Source organism: Neltuma alba, unplaced genomic scaffold, assembly GCF_004799145.2.
Source record: "Neltuma alba isolate B1F8T4 unplaced genomic scaffold, ASM479914v2 tig00012400_pilon, whole genome shotgun sequence".
Classification (NCBI taxonomy): Eukaryota; Viridiplantae; Streptophyta; class Magnoliopsida; order Fabales; family Fabaceae; genus Neltuma; species Neltuma alba.
The window spans coordinates 50,743-75,748 of record NW_021636893.1 but is presented as its reverse complement, the minus strand read 5'-3'; the positions used below and the strand labels follow the sequence as shown (position 1 = coordinate 75,748).

The 25,006-nt window shown below is 36.9% G+C and overlaps 4 protein-coding genes across 6 annotated transcripts; 2 read left to right on the top strand and 2 right to left on the bottom strand.

Annotated features, from left to right (window-relative positions):
* Window positions 1–1,377: 1,377 nt before the first annotated feature.
* LOC114726695 (uncharacterized) lies at window positions 1,378–6,417 on the bottom strand. Of its 2 annotated transcripts, none has more exons than XM_028913370.1 (5): window positions 4,917–6,417; window positions 4,065–4,123; window positions 3,666–3,794; window positions 2,370–2,505; window positions 1,378–1,845 (listed from the first exon to the last, which is right to left on the bottom strand). In XM_028913370.1, the coding sequence occupies exons 1-5, from the start codon at window positions 5,616–5,618 to the stop codon at window positions 1,528–1,530; spliced, it is 1,344 nt and encodes a 447-aa protein (XP_028769203.1). In that variant the 5' UTR covers window positions 5,619–6,417; the 3' UTR covers window positions 1,378–1,527. The 2 variants fall into 2 exon arrangements, with proteins under 2 accessions (XP_028769203.1, XP_028769204.1); XM_028913371.1 differs by having other exon boundaries at window positions 4,956–6,417.
* Window positions 6,418–8,042: 1,625 nt separating this feature from the next.
* On the top strand, window positions 8,043–16,209 carry LOC114726696 (acyl-CoA thioesterase 2). Its single transcript, XM_028913372.1, has 17 exons — window positions 8,043–8,214; window positions 8,444–8,536; window positions 8,830–8,897; window positions 8,970–9,051; window positions 9,517–9,563; window positions 9,689–9,814; window positions 10,475–10,552; window positions 10,651–10,738; window positions 11,544–11,656; window positions 12,113–12,175; window positions 12,257–12,312; window positions 13,487–13,591; window positions 13,715–13,771; window positions 14,873–14,974; window positions 15,076–15,124; window positions 15,205–15,273; window positions 15,808–16,209. Exons 1-17 carry the CDS (start codon window positions 8,199–8,201, stop codon window positions 15,883–15,885), a joined length of 1,290 nt encoding a protein of 429 aa, XP_028769205.1. The 5' UTR covers window positions 8,043–8,198; the 3' UTR covers window positions 15,886–16,209.
* Window positions 16,210–17,688: 1,479 nt separating this feature from the next.
* LOC114726698 (uncharacterized) lies at window positions 17,689–19,486 on the top strand. The gene is made up of 3 exons (XM_028913374.1): window positions 17,689–17,755; window positions 17,857–18,109; window positions 19,131–19,486. Exons 2-3 carry the CDS (start codon window positions 17,974–17,976, stop codon window positions 19,346–19,348), a joined length of 354 nt encoding a protein of 117 aa, XP_028769207.1. The 5' UTR covers window positions 17,689–17,755; window positions 17,857–17,973; the 3' UTR covers window positions 19,349–19,486.
* A 489-nt stretch (window positions 19,487–19,975) lies between these two features.
* LOC114726692 (F-box/kelch-repeat protein SKIP4) lies at window positions 19,976–23,597 on the bottom strand. Of its 2 annotated transcripts, none has more exons than XM_028913367.1 (3): window positions 23,448–23,597; window positions 21,818–22,328; window positions 19,976–20,705 (listed from the first exon to the last, which is right to left on the bottom strand). In XM_028913367.1, the coding sequence occupies exons 2-3, from the start codon at window positions 22,306–22,308 to the stop codon at window positions 20,126–20,128; spliced, it is 1,071 nt and encodes a 356-aa protein (XP_028769200.1). In that variant the 5' UTR covers window positions 22,309–22,328; window positions 23,448–23,597; the 3' UTR covers window positions 19,976–20,125. The 2 variants fall into 2 exon arrangements, with proteins under 2 accessions (XP_028769200.1, XP_028769199.1); XM_028913366.1 differs by lacking the exon at window positions 23,448–23,597 and adding an exon at window positions 23,271–23,405 and having other exon boundaries at window positions 20,126–20,705.
* Between the last annotated feature and the right edge of the window lie 1,409 nt (window positions 23,598–25,006).

Sequence of the window (25,006 nt, the reverse complement as noted above, 5' to 3'; positions counted from 1 at the left end):
TTTTCGTTGTCCTGGGAGAGTGTCATCAATCAGCTTCACACTTAAGCTGAGTCCATTCATCCTCTCAACCTCACTTCCTTCGCTCTTCATACTTTTCATTAATCTTGACTTTTGACCACATTCAAATCGGTCTATTATTTCCACATCCATGAATGCGAAGCAGGGTGTCATAAATGTGGCATGCTTATGTTCTCTTGTGGGTTTTCGAGATAAGACTTGAGAGAAGGACTTGGAGGGGTTGGGGGGGCCCCTTATCCTTCCCCTCCCACACGCATATATGATTCCCATCTTAAGTTTGATATTTTAAGTTAAAAAATGTAGCAGAAACTAATAAGGATTGGGTTTGATAGAAAGGACTACTTTCTTATAATGTGGCGAATTAATTTGACTCTATATTGGGAGAGGAGTCCTCATTTAGCACCTGATAGTGCTCTACACAAAAGTACTTTCAATAGAAGGATACCTGTGCTTAGACTAAATAATGTAGTCAGAATCATGAACCTTTGACTATTTATAATTTGTGAAGTGTATGAAATTGATTGGTTAAAACTTAGAACTACAAGTTAATCCCATAAAAATTCAAGCTCTTGGTAGCGTGTGGTCTTCACCTAAATCTGTGGAAGCCCAGTCGTGGCAGTAAACCTAGCCCGCTGCCCAAATATGTGAATAAGAAGCTTTTTAAAACGGGCAGAGACAAATATCAATTACTAACAAGGGTTGGTGTAGTTGGTAAGGAGTCGGCTCATAACTTACAAGGTCGTGAGTTCGAGTCCGTTACTAATGTGAGGACCTTGTTGGCAGGTGATCTATAAGTACCTCTGTAAACGCTCTTTGAACGTGGAGGCATGTCCTGACCTTGGTGAGTCCTCGGGACCCAACTCACCTAAATTTTCTGTAATTAAAAAAAAAAATCAACTGGGACTTGGGAGCCTGTTTGGAATCACGTTGAAAAGTGCTTATAAGCACATTTTATGTAAGTTAAGACAAAATTTCTCTCACATACTTATTTTGTATTCTGTAAATCACGATTTAAAAGTTTATTTTTAAGTTGTTCCAAAATAAGCACTGGTTCTCTGTTTTCTATTTTTGGGTTATAGTCTGAATACAATGACATCCATGTTTAAGTTGGTGCATCGTATCAAAATCATTGGCGTTTCTCTCTTCCTATCTTGCAATTTTGTGTATATGCCAAGTGCCACCTTTAGGCTTGAGATTTCAGTCTTGCACTCATATGCGAAGCGGATACAGGTAATATATTAACTTGGATAGATTATCTATTAAGGTCCTGTTTGGCATCATGTTTGAAATTATTTACAAACATGTTTCACGTAAATCAAGAGAAAACTCTTACCACATGTTTATTTTACATTCTGTAAATCACGATTAAAAAACCCACTTATAAGTCATTTCAAATGAGTCCTAATTTTGGATATTCATCGGGAATTACATTATCTATACACTTGGACAAAAGAGAAAAAAGCAAAGAATGGTTTCTATTCACTAGCATATAGGAGATAGAACTATATTTTATCGATGTGTTTTCTTGAACACCATATGACCAGAGTCATCCATATCAAACAAACGCTCAACAAAATCATTCCAACTATCATTTCGTTTCTTACAAGACCAGGAGGACACCCTACCACTTGAACTAGCAGAATCCTCCCTCGCATCAACCTCATGAAATGTTCCATATGAGGTAGGTGAGTATGCTTGAGGAATATCCAAAGCAACGGCCCTCTGAAGCGCTGCCTCGTACTCTTGGCTGTGCCTAGCCAGAGACTCATTCTGCTCCATCCTCTGCTTTGCTGGGATCTCCATAGCCCGATCTTTCTCTCGCATTAACTGATGCAGCAACATAATGATTTATGTGCAATTGGACGGTCGTAACTTTGTACGTAGGAGCATGGGTATGTAGACATAGATATATAGATAATTTCATCAACCAACTATTGACAATCCACAAAGATTTTTAAGTTTTGAGTGATGGCAAATGGCCGGAGCCAAGGGAAGGACAAAGAAAAGAATCAGAAACATGAGATGTATTTCAAGAACTATACTGACATACATGTGTGGTTTCAAGACTCCTGACTATGCAATACATGAATAGCATCAGTCAAAATACTACTATCTTCTAATGGATATGCTGCAGAAACTTTTTTTTAAAAAAAAAAAAGGGTAAGCTTTGTGGTTCAGTCTAAGTAAAATTCTAAACTGTTTCTATAAAATTACTCCTCACTAGAATAAATTCTATAGTCATGATAAGCTCATTTCAGTCCAAGGTCTCAAAACATCAAATCAATTGAAAAATGTTACAGCCTAGAGGTAATCAACATATAAATGGCTGTGGCAGGTTGAGATTAGCTTACATCAAGAGCCCTTTGGGCTTCTCTTTCTATCCAAATGATGGCATGGTCTGAAGTTGCATTGCAAGAAAGAACTATATGCTCGAACCTCCCGTCAACAGGCACTGCTGTCCGTACAACAGGTGGAAATCTTCCCGCCCTGCAACCAGAGATGCCACACTCTGAATTATATACAGTTCTAGTGGTTCAAATCACCAAATGCCATTTTACCCTCCGAATTTAGCAACTTGATACATTTGAGTACAAATGCCAGTGCACCAAAGGAAAAAAAAAATCTAATTTTTCAAAACAAATCCAAAACAAGTCACCACTTACCAAGGCAGACCTTCTTGTACTAAAATCTCAATTTATGTTTTACAAATATATTTTTCTATTTAACTGTATATCTAACTGTTAAAGGGAGCTGAGTTCTTGAGAAAATATGATCAAAAATTAGGTATAAGCCATACTGAGCTGATTTCTATACGAGCAAAAATGACACGAAGATCATACAGAATTTAAACCATCGAACATATAAGGGAACAGTCCGTGCAGATACTAGCAAACGTTGGAGCAGGACAATGCAAAATTGATGTATTACACGCTTACTAATCATTAGAAGCATGCACCATCTTGCAAAAGGATCATTGGTTATATAGACCACAAAAGAAAATAAAAGATTAGATTGCATGCAGTAGTATATCGTGCCAGCACAAACCTCGTGCAAACAGTGTTCAGAAAGTCGTCATTTCCATTTTGGGAGGTAGCCACTGGACCCAGATCAAGGGATTCAATCCCTGAAATTTGGAATCAAGGACAAATAGTTTCTTTTCCATTTTGCACTCCTAGAGCTGCATCCCTTTATTGTCATTTAATGTACTCATTCTGCCATGATCTCTTTATAGTTGCACTTCATTTTTGTGCACAATACGTGAAATATTCAACTCTCTCCAATACATTTCCTTCCTCTTTTTTATAAATAGAGTGCCTACTAAATGCCTTTCAGCAAATTGAAGAGGTAGAATCTCATCCCCTTGAGAGACAAATGATACCTCTGTTTCGCACAGAATGATTTGCCCATGCAGTTTTGGGCCCAGTGGAGGGTGGGAAGGGGGTAGGGATTTCAACGGAGGGAAGGTGAGGGAAATGGAGGGGAATGGGGAATTTTAATAATTCCTCCAAACCCAATTTGGAGGAGAGGGGAACCCTAAGGACAGACACACTATTATGATGATCTGTAACTCTGACCAAGAATATTCAACACAATGCCCTACAATATAAGTAATGTTCAATATGACAGCACAGAGAAAACTTCTTTACCTGAAGGGCTTTCGCTCAACAATATGATAAAGACGACCAGGTGCATATAGCCGCCTCGGATCCCTGAGCATCTTTTCCTCCATTGTGCAAGTATCTTTCAAGCACATCAGGCACAACAGACAGGGCAAACTGCCAGTACAGCATGACCAGCTTAGAAGCTTATCTTAGGGGCAAAAATCTGAACCATAACACCACAAATGGTGATCTACTCAAATGAATATGCACGAAAATTCTTTTTTTGTGGTTAAATATTAAATCAGGCTTCGCTCAACAAGCCCCAAAACCTCATAATGAACACAAGACATGGAATATTTTGAAAGTACAGACTATGGACAGATTAAGTCAGAGTCAAATCCTTTAGCCAGATTAAGAGATAGATTATGGCAATGGGAAAGTTACCAAAAGAGTGACTTGAAAACATCTGCTAAAGCAGTGGTTGTCCGTGGTAAAAAATCATCCTGGTTTGACAGAGAGAATCATATTAGAAGAGAAGCGTATCAAATTGATAACAGACAGATAAGAGAGATGAAAAATTCATAACGACTTCAATTTTTGGATCCATGCTACATATGAATTATCCTCATAACTGGGATATTCATCCCCAGAAGTACAATACATTAACCATATTATTTGAGAACTTGAAACATTCAGAATAACCAACCATTTACCAAATCAGGGCATTTTCTTGATGCATGTAGAATATCTCTAACCTTCCACTTGTGAAAATTTTAACAGTTTTGTTCACTTGGTCATTTGCAATCAGCATATCACAATCGCATTGACAACTAGATTCATCTGAAGGAAAAATCATCGTGTGTATGTGTGTGTATAAATTTTTTAATATATTAATTTAACATTTAGCAATGACGGATGACAAGTAACATGCTGCTTATACAAACAAAGATGTAATATAGAATCCGCCTAATCTCATTACCAGCAATCTTGGTAGTATTATTGTCACAACTTACAGTATTACATACGTACATGTGTCTCAGAGGACCACTTTCACTGAAACCAATATCAATACCAAGTTACCAGTTTTATGTATTTGCACTGTGTAGTAAAAAGTAAAAACTAAAATGGAAAGGTTTCCATGTTTACGAACTAGTACGACGATAGATTAATTAAATGTATATCTTGATACTCTCTATAGATTCAGTCTGGTCTGTTTAAATGGAGTCATGATGGCTTAGAGATCCGTCAATAAAGATGGTAGAGTATGAAATTAATGATGCAAGGAGATCAATTAACCTGGAGTACGACAGAATAGATAACATCTGCGTATCTTACAGCCAAATTGAGAGACACACACCGAGCAGGAGCTATAGCATAGCATTTTATCCTGTTTCTTTCTATGTCCAGTTTGTCTTGGTTATGAAGTGCCATCAATGTCAACAATGCCACCACCCCGGCCCCTAGGGAATGCCCACTAAATATCAGCGTGTATGTAGGATTTTCTGCAGCCAGATTCCTGAGAACCTCGAACTCTGCATCAAAGATCCACTCCGCGGCTCTCAATAATCCGTTGTGGACATAACCACCGTGAAATCCTGTTTGCCCCAGTTTGTTGTCAAGCAAGACTGCGTAATCACTTTCCACTGCTAAATTGAGTCCCCTAACAGCCAGGATAATTTCAGCATGATCATGATCAAGGTATATCATATAGGGAGTAACACGACCTTGGTTATCCCCATAGTCTTTACGTAAGATTACCCAGTCAGGATTGATGCCATAACCCCCAGGGGGAGCCCACACAGGGTTACGAATATCATCTTCATAGACAGCTAAGATGAGACGACAAATTCGGGGCACGGGTTCAAATTCCTCCGCACAAGCTAGACCCCAGTTTTCACTCTCATAGCCAGCGGTATAGAGACATTTCTGCCAAGCCCAGCGAGCACATCCCAGACAATAAACACACTCAAGTATAGGAAGCCCACAGATAATTGACATCAATGCCTACGATGCTAGCATTCTGAGAGATGGTACAACCGGTAGAGCCAAACAGAAGATATGTAAACAATAATAGAAACCGGTGCGTTTCAAGAATTAAGTCTATACCAATAGAACTGGATCAGGAACTAATCAATAGAAAAGCTACAGGATTTTTTTCTTATGGAAAGTGAAGGGTGCGGATTTCAGGATATGAAGGCAGATGACAGGCAGCAACTATGTCAATTATAGGGAAGAAAATTAAGTGAAGAATGGCTCCATATATGAACAATAAGGACTGATATACGAAACTTAAGGTGTCAATATGAAAATATATGTACTCAAATGCAAGCGTTGAGGTGAAGTAAAGCACCTAAACATATGACAAGATTCCCATCCTGTGAGAACTTGAATATGAAATAAAATAAAATTCCGCAACAAACGAGCGACCAGCAAATGAAAATGCCAAGAACAAGGGCAGACAATTCTGGAGAAATATAAGGAGCGAAGAATTCGATAAATTCGTTTACTCTTGGGGACTATGAGCAAGGATCATCGCTAGCAAAAGCCTAAAGATATGCAGCTATTGAATTATACTTGTTGAGTAGGAAAATGATAATGCTCTGAGCGCAATAGAAAAATTGATAGCTTTGGGTTCTAAGTTCTTGACTTCTTCGAGGAATTACATCGAGAAACTGGAACAGGAAGACGTAATAAACGATCAATTAGAAGAAGAAGAGAAGGATAATAAGACAAAGTCGAGACGGACCTGCACCTACAAGTCAAAGTAAGCTTCTGGAATCAATTCGTTGGAATAATTTGATTCCCTAAACATTGTGCTGATACGGGGGTGGGGATATTTCGTTCCAAGCAGCAAAATTTTCACTTGCCCAGCGAATTACGTTTTGTCATCATAATTTCGTCCTCCAGCCTGAAAATAAGTATTTAATTTATGAAGATCGTCGCCATGATTTTTTAAATACTTATTTATCCATCAATGAATCTCTTCATTTGGCTGAACAATTCTCATTTAAAAGCCAAGACAATATATAAATTGCACAGACATTAGTTCATGTCGCTTCTTGTTATCGGAAATTTGAATTTATCTTAATGTCTTAATTCCTAAAAGCAAAGTTTCACTAAGGGAAACAACAAGAGCATTTAAAGGTTGACTGGTCGGAGGGAAGTAAAGGAAAAAAATTAAATTTTTTTTTTATAAGGAAAGAAGGAAAGTTTAATTTTTTTTGACTCATTTTTTAAGAGTCCATGTGAGACATTGTCTGATTAAAAATTACATGAAGCGATTTAAGGTAAAAATTCTGACTAGACTGGCCTAATGGTACTTGATTTTCAATTTTAGTTGCCTGATACTTTTGGCGGCCGACTGAACATCATCATCTCTACTCGTTAATTGCCCATCAGGCTGTTCTCAATTTCTCCCGTTTCGTGTGATATCCATCATAGTGCTTATAAATTAGCTTACATATCTCTTCTCTCCCCTAGTAATTTCATTGTTCAATTACTTATAATTATATATATATATATATTTCAAACAGAGGAAGCAGAAGCAAGATCATGAATAAGTGAGAAGAGATGTTTTGCACATCTCATGGGCGTTTTGCTAGAGATTGACAACGTTCACATACCTTAATATGGCAGCCTCCTCATCCATAAGAAATAGAAAATAAGTTTGAATTCGGAAAAGTAGATGCCTTTGCAGTTTGCAATCTTAGAGTGCCATGGCTTGTTTGCAACTTGCAAGGATAGGGAGCTCTATTACAACAAGACAAGCAGTTCAATCAATTCCTCGTTTCTTTTTTGCTTTTGCCTGCTGGTCTGGTAACTTGAAGATTTATTAGAGACAGTAATTTCACATGGCATTTTCTGGTAGAGAAATTTTAGTCACACCTCATGATACATTTAAACCAACTAGTGATTCGTCAAGAGAGGATCAAACTCTCTCTCAGGTACTTACACTACATATCTCGTCTCATTTTATTGTGTAATTACTTGTCATCTGTGTTTGAGAACTTAATTACTACCACGTTGAACAGGGGATGAAGAAGCAAGAGCAAAAGCAAAGAGAATTCTTAGAAATGTTATGGAGATTTCGTTGTGGCTTGGCATTTTGGTGTGTTGGGGCTTTTGCCTAATCTTAGCATCATTCCCATTAGCTTATCCTTTTTTTTTTTTTTGGAGATACAAAGGCAAGTAGGACTTGAAGCAAGACACTATTCTCAGGTGTATCTTTCAATCTCGTGGATGCGTATATGAACGTCTGATTCGACAGACAATGACAAACCAACCAACCAACCAACCATCATCGAGGCGGGATCCAGTGTGGGCCATGGCGCCGTAATGTTTTACAACCACAGACCATCGTTTTCCACGTGTTTTCTCCGACCATCCCGCAACGTCGGCTCTCGTGGCCCGTGTCGTTATTCTCGCCAAACCAATAATCTCGGCTGGCTCGATATATGCTCGGCCATAGGCTTCAAGCCTGCGCTGCTTCGCAGGGGATCAAGAGCGGCTGCCTCAATAATTTGCGGAGTCAGGTTCTAATCACTCCACTTCTGGAAGGAAATCTGAGTTACCTCTGTCATGGACAAGGAAGAAGGTGAGTCTGACACTAATCCCTCCATTTGTTTTGCGAAGAAAATCTCGGAAACAGCTGTTGGGCTCAGTGATTCTGAAAATATTTCGTTTTTAGTGATGGTATTCGTAATTGAGCGATTCCTTAGCAAAGTGAAGTAATTGATGAAAAGCCGAGGTTACTGAATCAGGTTGATGATGATTTTGAATTGCTACATGGATTTTGAGTGTGTTTCTCTTCGTTTGATTTGCAGTGTTTGAATTCCTTGGATGCGTTCCTCTATTACAGAAGCTTCCTAGCTCGTCCCTGAGGAAGATATCTCAGCTTGTAGTCGTCAAACGCTATGGTGAAGTTTAAATTTGGAAATTTGCCTCTTTTTTTTTTTTGTATTTGAATTTGAAAATTTGACCACTATGAATTGAATAAGCTAGCCAGTGAAGTTACTGGAAAAAAAATTTGAGTATTCATGCTTCCAACAACAAAGTAGATTGATTACATCTTATCGGCATCTTGTAAGACCAATTTGTTTAGGGAAGAAAATGATAACACTTGTGATCCATGTAGCCAATCCCAGTAAGGCTTTCTTGTTGTTATTACATGGCTTAATGTTTTGTTCTGGTTTGCTGTATAATTGTGTAGAGCCGGGAGAGTATGTTGCTCGCGAGGGTGAATGTGGGGATGGAATCTACTTCATATGGGAAGGAGAGGTATTTTTATTTTTACGTCAACTTTCACAATGTGGCAGTTTTATGCTCTAACATCCAGTATCCGTCATATAGGCTGAGGTTGTTGGATCTGTTACTGCAAACGATGAGAATCGTCCAGAGTTCCAACTCCAAAGATATGACTATTTTGGTTATGGTAGTATTCTTCATTCCTATGCTTCAAAACTGCAATTCATTGCTTGTAATTAATTTCATTTCTACCATAAGGCATAGGCTTATCAGATAGTTTGTGTCATCATGGACACATGAAAAGATATTCCTAATTCCATGACCATCTTCCTTGCACTGAAAAAAAATATCATTCAGTTCAAACTTTTTAATCATCCAACTGAGGTTTTGTCAAAGAATTCTAGGACATGTTTACCAATTTTTTCCTATGACTAAGTATAGGTTTGCCTTCCACTTATTACACTTTTTAACTAAATCTTTCTTTCCCCACACCAAGTCTATATCCCATTGCCTAATCTCTGGCTCATTACCTTGAGCGTTATCGTCTATTTTTCTGTGCGGAGTTTCCTTGCTTCTATAAAGATATCAGAGATATTGCTTCGGTTGTTTTAAGAATTATAGCCAAAGGAGAATAATGTGTTGCAAATTGTAGGTTTGTCGAAGGCAGTTCACCATGCAGATGTCATTGCTTCGTCTAAGGTGCTGTAGTTATTTCTTACTTCACTGCTTTCAAAACCTTACCTTCAGTGCACAGGCATCTGAAGTACAACTTAACATGAATGATGTTGACTCCTGGAGTGACTTTCTGGTTTTTCCTTTGGCAGCTAACGTGTTTAGTACTGCCACATGAACACTCAGCTCTGCTGCAGCCAAAATCTATCTGGAGTGCCGAGAAGTCTCTAGATATTTGCTCACCTGTGGAACAAATATTGCATTTAGAGCCCATAGAGGTGGTTTTAGTGTTTTTTTTTATGTGTTCTTGATTTCTTCTTGTTTAACAGTTAATGAAGCTTTTACCATCTGGTTATTGTGTTAGCAAATAATATTGGTCTATTGGATGTTTCTGCATGAGAGGCGGTGTCTATTCACCTTCATAAATACCTCTCATTATAATTAATATTTACCATGCTAGCAAATGATATTTAACATCTCATTATAATTATATATTATATAATTATAAATACCTCTATTCACCTTCATAGGTCATGACACAACATTCATATGACTTGCAGATAATATTCATATATTATGCTAGAGAGAAATTGAATTTGTAATTATTTCCTTCCCAAGCGATTTTTTTTTTTTTTTGGGTGGGGGGAGGGGTTACCCGAATAAAAAGCTAAAGACTCTGCAGTTTTTCCCTGAGCAAATATCTTTTCATGACGATATACAGGTATTCTTTGACGGGTTAAAAAGACCTAGCCTCTTGTGGTTGAGCTGGTGGTAGATTCAAAAACTCTGTTCACAGCAGCTCTGCCACAAAAATTTACTTTAGTTGCAGGACTGTCTCTTTTACTATGATAACAAGGAATATTGACATTTTGTGTTTATCTTTCATGGTAACATGCTCTTTCCTTGAAAATTCAGCCTATTTTTTTCCTCTGTTGAAGGTAGATCTTTTCCAAGGAATCACTCCGCCTGATGCTCCCAAATTTGGGAAAGTGTTTGGGGGACAGATGGTTGGGCAGGTACAGTAAAACCGCTTTATCCTCATGTTACTGGATGCTAATGATGTCGCCTGTGCTTCTAGACACAAAATATTTACAAGATAGAGCATAACATGCAGGCACTGGCAGCAGCATCGAAATCTGTTGATTTTCTTAAGATTGTCCATAGTCTGCATGCCTATTTTCTTCTTGTGGGGGATTTTAACAGTAAGTTTGTTTGAATTTTTCAACTTTGATGAGAATGCTCTAGTATAATTTCTTTCCTTTCTTTTTTTATGTAATTTTACTCCTTTTTCCCAAAATGGTCTGGATTTTGTTTCCTCCTTTAACCCATTAACTTGCTTTTACTCAAGTTTTCTTCTTCTTCTTCTTCTTCTTCTTCTTTTAATATGATTTACTGTTGCCAATGATCTGGATCCTTATTTTGTTTACTTTGTTATTTGTGATTAAAGAACTATCCTTTTTTTTTTTTTTTCTCCCCATAACTTCTGATATTTCATGATCAAATCTGCTAGACCAATCTGCGTAATTGTTTTGGCAGGATATCTTCGACTGTTTTTTGTTTGATTAAACGGTTTGCTCTGATATTAAGCTGCATAATACAAATAATTAGACAATCCAAAAAAAAACCAAATCGTGGGAAGCTGTGGATAAAATAGGCAATTGATTATTCACTCATTGTCCACCCCTCCATCTAAATAAAAGTGTAATAGTTGATTACTAAAATTAATGGGATCTACTGACCTAGGCTTTAATATTCTCTAAATAATCAATTTTTTAGACAGGTGTCGAGTTCCTAGATTCTTTTAAATTTAATCCTAGAGTTGGTCCTTTAAGGTAACAGAGTAACAATTCATTTTTTAGTGAACCGTGTAGCATTATGACCTTATGGAATTTGATTATTCATTCCATTGTTTTTATACATAGTGTCTTGTGTGTACTGTTAATTTATCTGTTTGGTTTAGCTCATGAAATTTAAAGCTTATACTCAGTCTATGTTTTCCTTTTGCAGTGCCAATTATATATCGAGTTTATCGTCTACGTGATGGCAAGAGTTTTGCGACTCGAAGAGTGGATGCTATTCAAAAGGGAAATGTTATATTCTCTTTGCTGGCTTCGTTTCAGGTAATCGTCTTTCTTAATGACTTGAAATAATATGATCATTTGTTGTGAATCAATTGTATCCTTTTTCTTTTCAAAAATAAAAAACCTGTTATAGATGGTATTTTTTTATTTTTTTTTTGGTTAATGTTATTATTATTCAGGTTGCCAATTTTAGGAGTAAACAGTGATATTCTAAATTAATATTTTAGATTTGTATTGCCTTGGAGTAAAGGAGGGTCAGTCATTTAGAATAGTGATGCAATGTATCAATACTATACTGATTACATAATGCTAAGCTGTAATTTGATGGAAAAACCCTGGGTCGTCAAACAGCACTCCCTTAGCTCTATTGTAATATGAAAGGCATCTTTGTAGGTATAATTAGATTAGATTATGGCTTTTTGTTCATGCGCTAGTTCTATAACTCCTGCTATGTTTCAGAGCACATATAACTCTATCCTTGCTTTAATTCTGCAGAAAGAGGAAACAGGGTTCGATCATCAGGAAGTGACTATGCCATCAGTCCCTCACCCTGATATGGCAAGTAACAGTCTAACTTCAGAATTTTTTTCCCCTAATTCCTATTGTGAGTTCAAATGTATAATCTGGTATCTGTTGTAGCTTCTGTCAATGGAAGAGCTCCGGGAGAGACGTCTTACTGATCCTCGTCTCCCAAGGTATGGTTGAATTTTTTCACTTGCTTTTTTGCCTTTCTTTAATTCAAATCAAAATGCATATCTGAACAATGCGAAAGCTATGGATGAATCAAATATTCTATCAGAATTTGGGTTACCAGACAGGGGGACGCTCGTATTTTTCCCATTTGCCCCACGCTGCTTGCTCTCAACCAGGTCTGAACCTGGGACCCCCAAGTGGGAATGCCTAGAACTTAAACTACTGGAGTGTTCCCCTGCGATGTAACAAAAGAAGTTTTGGCGTAAGCAGAGTTAAATCCATAAATCGCTCGTATGAGACATGGGATTTTTTTCCTACCACTCTTTAGACTTGTTAACCACCCTCGTGCTGTGCCTGAGCTTTAAAGTGTGAAAATGATTGACTTACAACGACAAATGGTAGTGAAGCTGAATGAGTATACTCTTGAATTCTAATTCAATCACATAAAGTAATGTTAATGCATTTAATTTTCAGTACTTGATTTCTAAACCACCACTTGACCTCACAATATTTAACTATGTCAAACATGTATAGAAGTAAATTTGAGACCAAATATCCCCATATTTAAACTAGCTTAATCTTTAGATGGATCAATGTATTAGCTTCGCTGTTGTTCACTTTTAAATTCTGATGCTGGAACGACCATTTCAAATATCATTCCTGCCGAAGTTTATATGCTTGATTATTCTAGAGCAGATTCCCATGATTTATTTATGTATTCAACCGATGTCTAATCATCTTTTGAAATTTTCTGAGAGATGTTCAAAACTTAAAAATACAAGGTAGAAGATAATTTTGTTCAGTTCTGTGAACTGAAGTCCACCAGGACTAAGGATCTTTTGCCATGAGGATTAATTAAGTGCTATCAAAGCTAAAGAAAATTCATTTTCTAGTTTGTTAAAATATGTTGAACGAACAACAGTGCTGCTTTTGGTGTTGACGATGTGATTACAAAATCCTTTCTATAAATGAAATTTTCTGAATGATGTAAAATGAAATGCCAGGTGTTTATAATGGGATCGCTGTCTGTACTGCTTTCGAGGTTATCTTGCTTCAATATTATTGATAACGATGCACGTTTGAAGACCTTTCTTCCTTTTCGCTAGCAATTTTCAGTTCTTAATGGCGGTATGAAGACCCTCAAACAAAATCACGTTTTCTGCCCTGTTGTTTCAGAACTTACCGGAACAAGGTGGCTACTTCTGAATTCATCCCTTGGCCCATAGAAATACGGTTTTGTGAACCTAACAATTTAACAAGCCAGACCAAATCTCCTCCTAGGTAAGCTTGGTTCTTTCTAAGAAATGTTTAACTAATTATTGCAGTCTGTTAATTTAAATAAGGGATTCCATGCTTCTTTTCATGCCGGAAATTATCTGAACCATATTTAAATTTTGTTTGCAGATTGCGATATTGGTTTAGGGCAAAGGGAAAACTCTCAGATGATCAGGCTTTGCATCGGTATTCATTTTCTGTTTATTGTTACATATTTCTTGCACAGTAGTTTGGCAGAATCAGTAGTTTTTGATATTGCACTATTGAACTACCTGAAGATTACGTTTTTCCGTTTGGGAGAGAAGTAAAGTACTTGTTTGAGATGAAAAGCATTGGAGACCTTCTCAATGTCTTTGTTATTCCCATCTAAGTTTAAATGTTCTTTAGTCTTTAAATTAAAACCTCTATCTTGTCTTTCGAAGACTTTTCTTTTGAGGAGGGATCAATTAGATTTGAGAGCATGGTTATTAATAATGCGTTATAGCTTTTAACTCAATGCTATGGTGCCAAGTCACGTGTAGCCTTGCAACTTTCATTTAACTCCACTGTATCCATATTACGGGTTCTATTTTTGTGTGGTCGTTGCTTGCTTTCCAGCCCTACGTATGAATGGGGCAATGACGATGGAATTTTTAATTGATTTCGTCAATGATCAGTGCTAAAGGTTCTCTTGACCCGTTGTTGGACAATTGATGTCTTGTGAAAAATCATGTCAAGAGCACTTGAAGGAAATGACATCCTCCTCTTGGATGCTTCTGATAAGGTTGGCGAACAAATGAAAACCTCAAAAAACGAAGAGGAGATTGAATTATTGCTCAATGACGATCATTAAGATGATGTATTTCAGGGAAGGAATGGGACCAGATATCTTCGGATAAACAGAGTCAACCTTTGTTACACATTGGCGTATTTGATGGTTAAAATAATTAATGTTGCCATTAATGGATGATTATTTTGTTCTCACGAGGGTTTCAAAGTTTGGTTTTGTATGTTAGTCGTTACCAAATATATTTTGAGTTTCTTGTATTTATGCTATGACTTCAAGCAATTTGTGCAATGCTATGCGCTATGCATATGCACTTTATAGCATTTGGAGACCTTGTAGCGCTACATGCTTTTAGTAACCACGCTTGGGAGATTGAACCTTGATATCTGTGATTGTTAATGAATGGCAATGTGATGGCTATTTAATATGCTTAGATGCTCCATAAGTAATGTTTCGAGATATTTCTGAAAAGGCCACTGGTTTGTTGTCCTCAACTTCTGTATTTGTTTGTTGTATGGCAGGTGTGTGGTGGCATATGCTTCAGATCTGATATTTCTTCAAGTAAGCTTGAATCCCCACAGGCGGAAGGATCTGAAGACTCGTTCTGTGAGTCTGGACCATGCGTAAGTATCTGATTCCTATTAGGTGCATGATCGGCATTTTATTAAGTTTTTGGTACATATTTTCTGTCGTGCCTTTTGCTAATCCTTTTCATCCATTTCAGAATGTGGTTCCACCGCCATCTGAGAGCTGATGACTGGGTGCTTTTTGTGGTGAGTTTCAACAAGTGTTTCATTCTCCTTTTACATTCTATTTTCTGTTGCATTTCTGACGCATCCAATCCGTTCTACAGATCCAAAGTCCTACTGCCTCTAATGCACGTGGCTCTGTATCTGGCCACATGTTCAATCAGAAGGGAGAGGTAAAATACCTTACTAAATGCTTTTATAGATGTGCCTTTGCTCCTTTACATTTAACTCAATTGTCTTTTGTAATTTTATTTACATTCACCTTCCAAAGCTTTTGTAGTCTGCAATCAAATACCCTTCAGCTTTAATTCTATGCTTGAAACTCCTCTCAAGTTTTATAACATCTACACTCACTCCATCGCTAGTTTTTTCTCTTTTTTCTTTTTGGGAAAATTACTACTACTCCTTTTTTTTTTTTTTCATGGGCATTAGTTTAAGCTTCTGATGAGTTCTACTTCATTGAATTAATTACGAGTTCTTAGGAGGAAAAGCGCATAGGAATAGGATATTAAGATTTTGTTGCCAATTTCATTCATGTAATGGAGGTTTTCTTATAAACAAATAAAACCTTGAGAAGGTCTCTGAGTGTATGCTTCAATCAGTGAAGGTTAACGCTAATTCCCTCTGAAAATTATCACTTGAAGATCCCTCAGCCTTGCTGGACTAGCTTTGTCTGACAATGTTGCCATTGGTTGATTTGTGTGCAGCTTCTTGTGTCATTGGTTCAAGAAGGTCTAATGAGGAATACTAATTTGGGAACGTCAACAACAAAATCCAAGTTGTGACCTGTGATCTGCTGGAAACCAACAAGAGCTATATGATACTACTTCGGATCCCTAATATAAAATCTAGGTTGTGGTTCAAATAACAAACTAAATCCTATATTAAGAATTGAAAGAAATATTTTTTTTTGTTCCTTAGTTTTTTCAGGGTAAAGATATTGCTTATGTCTTTCAAGCAGAATCTGTGAAAGTTTTGATTAGAAATTAGAGGGTAAATTGTATTGGAACCAGAACAAGGCGTTGTTAGCCTGGAAAATGTCCAACCATGCAGGTCATACAACTTCCAATTCCAGGTTATCACCTGATTTGTTTTCTTTTTTCTTAAAACCGGGGCCCATATCTATTAATCTTGATGTATTGAACAATATAGGAGGTGTTTAGCTGAAACTCAAACCATAGTTTTAAAAGTAATTTTACAATATATAAAGTAAATATGTAGAGGAGTTTATCTCAATTTATGGAAAAATACTTTTTAAAAGTACTACCTCTGGTCTTAATTATAAGAGCCAGTTGATTAATTTGAGGAGATTAAGGAAGTAAGTTGAGTTAGTTATTTGTCCTAAATAGGTGTTGTCTTTCCTAAAATATTCTTACTAATCAAGTGTGTTGACTAAAACTATTATTGTTAGAAGGGTTATTTTGAAAAAAAAATGTATAAATATGAGAGACAAAATGGATTGAGATATTATATTTAGAACCAAAATAAAAGTCAAACAGGTTCTTATATTAAGGACCGAAGGTAGTATTTTTTTCAAATGTCAAACACTCATAATTTAATACGAAATAAATATGTGGAGGAGTTTGTCTCAATTTATGAAAAAATATTTTTTAAAAGTATTTTTTTTCAAATGCCAAACACTCCTATAATCTAACAAAAAAAGTTTCAAATTATGTTTTGTGTGAATATTAATTTTTTTTAAAAAAAATTATTGTTTGTAACAATATAAGGATATTGTATGGGAAGTCACAATCCTCGTAGATTACGAACAGTGTGATTTAAGGTGTTGGGTAAGATCAAAATCATAATTTCAGAAATAAATATGTAAAGAAATTTGTCTCGATTTATAAAAAAATATTTCTGAAAAGTGCTTATTAGTTTTCCAAACACCCCTCCTTTAGCCCTATGAAAATTAAATAGGGTTCATTGTTCAAACATAAAATTAATAACACTTTATACTATTTACCAGCAATAAATAGTACAAATTATTATTCCAATTTTCGGTCAAAAAAATTATACCAATTTTGTGCAGCGTTGGAATTCTTTTATGAACTATATTCATTATGATAATAGTATATATTATGAAACAAAATTTACAATGTTTGAATTCTCTTATATATATTCATCATATAATTTTACATTCTATTCCACGACTATGAGGGAATCCTTCGTCCAAAATGTATTGTCATACTATCTCTGATTCTTAATATAAGATTTTATTTGATTTTTATTTTAGTTCTAAATATAAGACCCCAATCTATTTTATCTCTTATATTTATATATATATATATTTTCAAAATAGCCATTTTAACAATGGTAGTTTTAACCAATATACTTGATTAGTAAGAATATTTTAGAAAAGATAACATCTATTTAAAATAAATAACTAATTCAATTTATTTTCTTAATCTATTCAAGTTAGCTAAATAGTTAGTTAGGTAGTATTTAATTACTCCGTTTAGCAAGTAACGCTTAAATTTTAATGATGGGGTCATCGGGATCAATGGATTTTGAATTCTCAGATGCGACCACTTATTTTAAAATTTCAAACCTTTTCCCAGTTTCCGCGAGCGAGGAGAACCCTCCATTCCAAAACCACGATTCAAAATCGGAAGAAATTGGAAACAGGAAACACGCGCGCGCGCCCGAGCGTATGTATGTATATCATATTCTCTCATATTCATCATCACATTGATCAATCTCTCAGTCACTCTCACTGCATTCCACTGGCTCCATTTACCCCCATTGCTATGCAGCTGCTTCCGAAAAAGCAGGACATTTCCCATAAAGATGCTCCAAGCTCCGAAGGTGGACCCGGAGATGAGGATTCTTGCCCCGATGAGTTGGAGAAGTTGGAGGCCGATGTGAAACAAATGGCGCAAGAGATTATGGAACGCCGATCTACTCTTCCGGAGCAGTTTAAGAGCACACTCGCGTCGGTTCTTGCCGCGCAGAGACCCCTTGTTCCGGAATTTTCAGATATAGGACAACCCGAAGCTCCCAACTCAGGTGCGTTTCTAGTTTCTGCTTCGTTTCTTTGTTCATTTGGATCTTACTGGAATTTCAGTTGCCTGTTTGCAAGTTATTGGATTTAGGGTTTTGGATTTTTAGTTTTGGAACTTCCGGGTTGATTATGCTTGATTATACTGGAATATTTGAGTTGGTGGATTTTTTGGTTTGGATTTATTCTTTCTTCTGGTTGATGAGATATGAAATTGTTGAAAAATCGAATTTATGGTAGTCCCAAATAAAAACAAAAATGTATATCGTAGTTTGTTCGTGAGAATCGCTTTGTCGGGTCTAAGAATGACATGAAATAGCGAGGATTGAGACTCAATGAACTTTACCTCTTCGCTGCAGTTAGCTCCAGAAACCTAAGAGCCCTGAGTGCCCAAATTATCTTAATCCTTTTTTATCAGATTGTAATATTTGGCAGGGGAAGCTGGCATTCTCACCCTATTGTATGGTACATGGGATGAACATGATTTTCAGAGTTCGTGTTTAGTAGTGGATGTTTGGCGATAACTACCTGCCTCAGTGGCTTTGTTGTTAAATTATCACGCTGGTGGAGAAGACACCTTTTAGATAACTGTTGGACTATTACCAGCAATTATTATCTTGCAATTTGGTGTTTGATACGTATTAATTGGCCTCTTTGGTATGCAAGGGAAAATAGAATTAATTTCCAATGCAGAAAGATAAAATAAAATATGCAATGTTCATTATGCCTTTGTTATCATTATTCTACCGTGTCTTTTTTTTTTCCAGAAAAAAAATGCCAGAGATACAAGCATTTCCCCCCCATATATTTTCATCTCTTTTTCTTTTTAATACCTAACATTCTGTGCACCAAGTGGCTTGAGCTTCGATATTAGATCACTCATTGTGCTAAGGAAAATAGTGACTTTCTTTGTATCCACACGAATTGGATCCTATTCACGGCAGATATTAGGCACTAGCCTTAAATGCACATTCGTGTGTATGCATTTCATTCTACACAAGGCATGTTGATTTGGTCTGCGTTGTGCAGTTGCATCAGAACAAGACATTTTGTTCAGGCAGAAACTATCTGACGTGGGGGACCCAGAAACTGCCAAGAAAGTGCAGTTGCTGAAAGAAAAGATATCAAGTAATGCCTGTATCATGCCAGTTGTTTTGAAGAGGATGAAAGACTGTATGGCGAGAATAGAGAAGTTAGATTCATGCAATGTAATCATACATCCAGCATTTAAAGGGAAAAAGAACTAAAGGAGCCTGTTGTATCATACTTAAGTTACTTGTATAAATATTAACATGAAGATTTGTATTCCCACATTGTTCAGATTTGAAGACAATGGGATGGGCTGAAGATATGCCTTTACTTAATTCCTTAAGATAACTCCCGCACCTCTTTCTACCTACAGAGTTCCATACCAAAGGTGAGATAACGCTGTCTTGAAGGTTTTAAGTTCGATTCACAATAAAGTCATTAACCCAAACACTTGCTTGTAGGGGAAAATGGGGATACAAAAAATGTCAGGTAAAAGATTAACGTTTCTAGATTGAATACCATATCTTGCGTTTCATCTTTTTTTATACAGTGATGTGCCCCTTTTGATGTAATTCTAGAGGAATATAATTATTTCACCTTTCTTTAAAAAAAAAAAAAAAAAAGCGGTACGTAAATGTTTTTGTTGTTAAAGGCCACGTGATGAAAATATAAATTCTTACCACCTTTCCCGGAGAACTAGAGTTACTGAAGATTAACGCGTATTTGCTCTCTGGTTTTGCTCTTTGAGAGCAATATTATGAGGTCAAGAAAAAGCCTGGCAGATCGCAAGGCTAAATGAATTACGTAGAAAATGATCATGGGAGAACCTGTATAATACAAACATGTAATCAAATGGGCATAGTAGTCATACCGATGTGACATGGCAATGACGTAGAGACAATGCAGGTCACAACATAGCAAGATACAAAAGGACATTGTGCAACATTAACACGTTTTTTTTAACGAAATAATACACATTACAAAGAACTTATTGTTTAGATTGCCAAGCATTTACAACTAATTACATCATCATCAGAAGAGATCAGCTTGGGTATGGAAGAACCGACCATCACTCTTCCCATATTCCCTACATCACGAACATCAACGACGACCGTGCTCAGCCCCTTGCCAATGACAAAAATGCTCTTGCCAACAGCAACTAGTTTACAAGGTGGCCTCGTAAGCATCGGTGACAGCTTCTCGACTGGCATCCACTGACGCCTCTCCTTGTGCCACATCGTTAGCCTAGTTCCTGAACTCTGATCCAAGACATAAAGTACCCCGTCAACAACTACTGCTGGACCTCGCCAACCTGAAACCATATCAGCATCCGCATGCTGCCATGTGCCATTTGATGGGTCATATACAACAGCCGATGTACCACATCGTATGTATATTTTACCATCCATAACTACTGAATCTTCAATTTCAGGGACAATGTTAGGGTCCTTATGAGATTTCCAACTGTCTATACAAGGGTCATAAGTATCCCAGGAATGAGGATCACTTGAGTTTGAACCTAAACCACCAATAGCGTAGATTTTTTCATCCAAAACTTCACAAGCGAAGTAGCACCTGTAAAGGTTTAAAAATAATGGTATTTTCTACATTTCAGTAGGGGTGAAGATAATAAAGATGAAGACAAGCAAAACAGCTTGTAGGTGCGGACACAGCTTGTAGGTGCGGACAGTCAGTGAGCAATGAACAAGATAGTAGATCTCCCATGTATGGAAAGTAGTTGTTGATTAGCTGGTTAAACACAACGAAAATTACTCTGCCCTCCAGGTTTCACAAAAGGACATGCAGAAAAAAGAGTTATACATAATTTTTTTGAAAAAATACATCCAACACTAAGTAAGTATTACTTTGGTAAAAGAGGGAACATCTCAACAATGCTAGACAGATCAGATCAGTCAAATATAAATAAGTAGACAGTGACAATGATTCCCTAAAGTTGCTAAGCAAGATTATACATGCATCAGTTTGTGAAAGATCCTGCACACACATAAAATAGCAAACACATCCACTGTGACATGTGTTCTATAGTTTCTCAAGTTTGAAGTGTCAATGTATTTGTGTAGCATTGTAGCAATAGCATGTCTTAAATAAGTAATAGTCCAATAAATATCTTACACTATATAAAATATGTTTGATCAAAAATTATCGACAATCAAACAATCTAAGATCCAAATATTATGGCACATCGTGTGTGAGTACACACATTTTAAATTTAAGGAATACGACCAAGTTCTAAATAATTTGGAGGCATTTTCGAACTGCTTCAAAATTGCCTACAAGCATTCAGGCCACCAAGTTCTAAATAATCTGCATATCCTGTACGTGAGTTTTTATTTCTCAACCTTAGTAAGGATGAATTAAATAACCAGAGTTTCTGCACTGGAAAACAAAGATTAGCTTAAAGGTATCGATCTAAGGCATTCATTTAACTCTAAGTATAATACAGTTCCATTTCTCTATTCCTAAGAATGTTGCCTTTTGTTAATGGTCTTGTAGCCTGGTGGCATGAATGCTTCCTTATAAGTAGAGGAAGCTACAGGTTCAACCCTGCTTGTAATCTTAAACTATTAGTGCCTATCCCTCTAATTTTAAAGAAGAAGAAGAAGAAGAAGAAAAAAAAAGAATGTAAACTTCCTTTATTTTTTCAAAAAAAAAAAAAGGATTTTTACCTTGCCGTTGACAGAGGGGCAGCTGCAACCCAGGAGTTCAAGCAGGCATCAAATGTATAGACCTCATTAGTAGCATCTTCAGACCAGCCACAGCCACCCAACAAGAATAGCTTCTTCCCCAAAACTTCAAAGCCCATTCCTTTCCTTTTTGATAAACGGGGCGGTAGCTCTTGCATTAGCTTCCAGCATCTCCTTGATGAGGTTGGATCCAAAACATAACAGCTAATTTCACCAAACCTATCTCTGCATAAAGCATAGATCCAGGTCTCATCAAGCTTATGCTTTTGACGATAAGAATGCCACCCTTCACTGCAAACTAAGTCCCTCCAAGCCTTTGAAACACACTTCAGGACTGAATGATATTTCCTAGGAACTCTCGCTAGGCAGGAAAGAGAAATATCATCCGGAAGGCCAACAATTATTTGAGAATTATTTACTTCTGGTTCATTTGCCCCGTTTGATGACTCCGTCCCATCATCTAAATGTTCCATTACAACTTTGTGTAAAGAACCTGAAAATTAAAGACAAATAACATTAAAAATGCAAAACAAGTTTAATTACTCCTCTAGCAGATAACCGTAATGCAACCTTCTTTCTTTTTTCCGTACAAGGAGAAATTACCATAAGCTGTCCTCTTGAAAGAATTTCTTCTTAAAAAAAAAAAGAAAAAAAAGAATGACAGAATAATTGAGATCTTGACAGTATACTAAATATAGAACATGACTAAATGCCCTTTCCATTTTCACTTCCAAGAACTCTGCAATCACATATCAGAAAGAGGTCAAAATCCTAACTCTAAACTAAAACCCCTGCAACCACATATCAGATAGAGTTCCAAAGTCTAGACTTTAACTACGTGAACGGATCCAACATTAAGCAGAAGCACCAAAGGGCCTATTCCACCAAATGTATCGAGTAGCTAAGGCAGCATAAAAGTAGATGGCTACAATGGCTACAAGTTTCAGAACCAGAGAAGCAGATGGCACAAACAATACCCAAAAACAAAACAAAAAAAAGCTTTGTGTAGTCAGCAAAAGATCACTTGGAATTAATCTCGATGATTGATGCAAATCCAAATGAAAGACTTCACAAAAATAGGGGCCTTTGAATTAGAAGAAATTCTGTCCCTCCTTAACAATCCCTAAAGGAATCTCAAGTCAGAAGTCCTCTATTCACCAAGAAAAAGGTTGGACAGAACCAACCAAATTCAATGAATCTCATGTGGACACGATAGGGTACGCCCCCAAACAACCTTTCTATGTTTTTAATCCCCTTAAAAAAGATCAAGCCCTAACCTCGCCCGACATACGAAGAAAGTAAAACCCAAAACGAGAGTGAGGAACTAAACTTAAAGAAGCCAAATCAAATAGAACACAAATGGAACTATAGAAGCCCGCTTCGAACCGAACCAGGTCGACATAACTCCCCGTAAAATCATCGATCATATACCTACCTCACATATCTATTGCAGTAAAATTCCAAAATAGAGGTCAATTTTACAATGTTTACAAAGATTTCCAGGTTTCCAACAAATGCAGGACAATTTGAACGTCCTATACCGACGATCAAACGAATCAAACGAAAATAAAAAAGGATTTCTAAGCCGAGTGATACGAAGACGGGGAGAAACCTGCACCGAATCAGGAAATCAACAAAGATGTTTGTTTAGCCACAAGTGCCAAGCAAAAGAGGGGAACTGAAATTTCAGGAATCAACGATTTTGAAGCTCTTGGCTATTTGGCGGTGATTAGCAGTTTGGCAGAGGCAAGCTTGAAAAGTTTTGGAGTCAGATTTTTGTTGGGGAAAAGTACAATGGAGTTCCAAATAAAAAAAAGAATGACTAATAAATGTAAATGTGATTGTCAATAAAACGTTTTTATAATTATATTAAGGGTTAAAGTGCGCCCAGCACTCCAAACTATTTTCCTAGGTGCATCCAGTGTTCTAAAATAATTTTCAGTGCATCCAGTGTCCCAAACTAATTAAAACGGTGCATCCATATCCCGGATTAACAGAAAAGTTAAATTTGACCGTTATTTGCTGACTCAGCAGAAGGTTGACTGACGTGACAGACACGTAGGCATCTAATGTGTATTATTTTGACGGGCCAAAGTGCGCTCAGCACCCTGAACTATTTTTTTAGGTGCGCCCAGCACCCGAACTATTTTTTCAGGTGCGCCCAGTGTCCTAAAGTAATTTTTTGTGTATCTAGTGTCTCAAACTAATTAAAACGGTACGTTCACATCCCAAGCTAACAGAAAAGTCTCGTTTAACCGTTACTTTACTAACTCAGCTGAAGGTTGACCGAAAAATCCTTGATGACGGACACACAGGCGTCTGATGTGTATTATTTTGACTGAAAATTCAATTTATTTCCTCCTCTTCTAACATTTATCTTATGCCAGTTTTAAAACTTAAAAAAAAAAAAAGATCACCGATCCACCTTCTTAAATCTTGGTAGATGTACCACCCATTCAATCCCATCCTTGTCTTTAAGATTTTATCCCATTTCTTTCACCACACACTTCCATCTCCGTCTCTATCAACTCCTTATCCGACTCGTGTTTGTTTTCCTCTTCCTAGAACACAGTGAACTTTCCCCCGGTCATTTCGTTGACATCGTCGCCGCCTTCCAAAAAAACACCCGCTGCTACCGGACTCGTCTTGGAAGCTTTAGTCAAAATAATACACATCAGACATCTGTGTGTCTGCCATGTAGGATTTTTTTGTCAATCTTCAGTTGAGTTGGTAAGATAACGGTCAAACGAAACTTTTCTGTTAGCCTGGGATGTGGACACACCGTTTTAATTAGTTTGGAACATTGGATACATAAAAAAAAATTACTTTAGGACACTAGGCGTACCTAAAAAAATAGTTTAGGGTGTTGGGCGCACCTTGGCCGGTCAAAATAATACACATTAGATGCCTACGTGTCCGTCATGTCAGTCAACCTTCGGCTGAGTCAGCAAATAACGGTCAAATTTAACTTTTCTGTTAGCCCGGGATATAGATGCACCATTTTAATTAGTTTGGGACACTGGATGCACCGAAAATTACTTTAAGACACTGGGTGTGGGAAAATAGTTTGGGATGCTGGGCGCACCTTAACCCTTATATTAATTTCCCGGGAGTTTATAGCAAATCTCCCTTTTTGTTATTGTTCTTTTAAAGAATCTTTGACTTCTTAAA

Coding starts and splice junctions, on each gene's coding strand:
- LOC114726695 (XM_028913370.1), bottom strand. CDS start 5,618: ATGTCAATTATCTGTGGGCTTCCTATACTTGAGTGTGTTTATTGTCTG. Junction 3,795..4,064: donor GTTTTCAAGTCACTCTTTTG/GTAACTTTCCCA, acceptor CTGTACTGGCAG/TTTGCCCTGTCTGTTGTGCC. Junction 1,846..2,369: donor AAGCCCAAAGGGCTCTTGAT/GTAAGCTAATCT, acceptor TTGCTGCATCAG/TTAATGCGAGAGAAAGATCG.
- LOC114726696 (XM_028913372.1), top strand. Junction 10,553..10,650: donor GGGGACAGATGGTTGGGCAG/GTACAGTAAAAC, acceptor CATAACATGCAG/GCACTGGCAGCAGCATCGAA. Junction 11,657..12,112: donor CTTTGCTGGCTTCGTTTCAG/GTAATCGTCTTT, acceptor TTAATTCTGCAG/AAAGAGGAAACAGGGTTCGA.
- LOC114726698 (XM_028913374.1), top strand. CDS start 17,974: ATGGCGCAAGAGATTATGGAACGCCGATCTACTCTTCCGGAGCAGTTT. Junction 18,110..19,130: donor ACCCGAAGCTCCCAACTCAG/GTGCGTTTCTAG, acceptor TGCGTTGTGCAG/TTGCATCAGAACAAGACATT.
- LOC114726692 (XM_028913367.1), bottom strand. CDS start 22,308: ATGGAACATTTAGATGATGGGACGGAGTCATCAAACGGGGCAAATGAA. Junction 20,706..21,817: donor GCCCCTCTGTCAACGGCAAG/GTAAAAATCCTT, acceptor AAACCTTTACAG/GTGCTACTTCGCTTGTGAAG.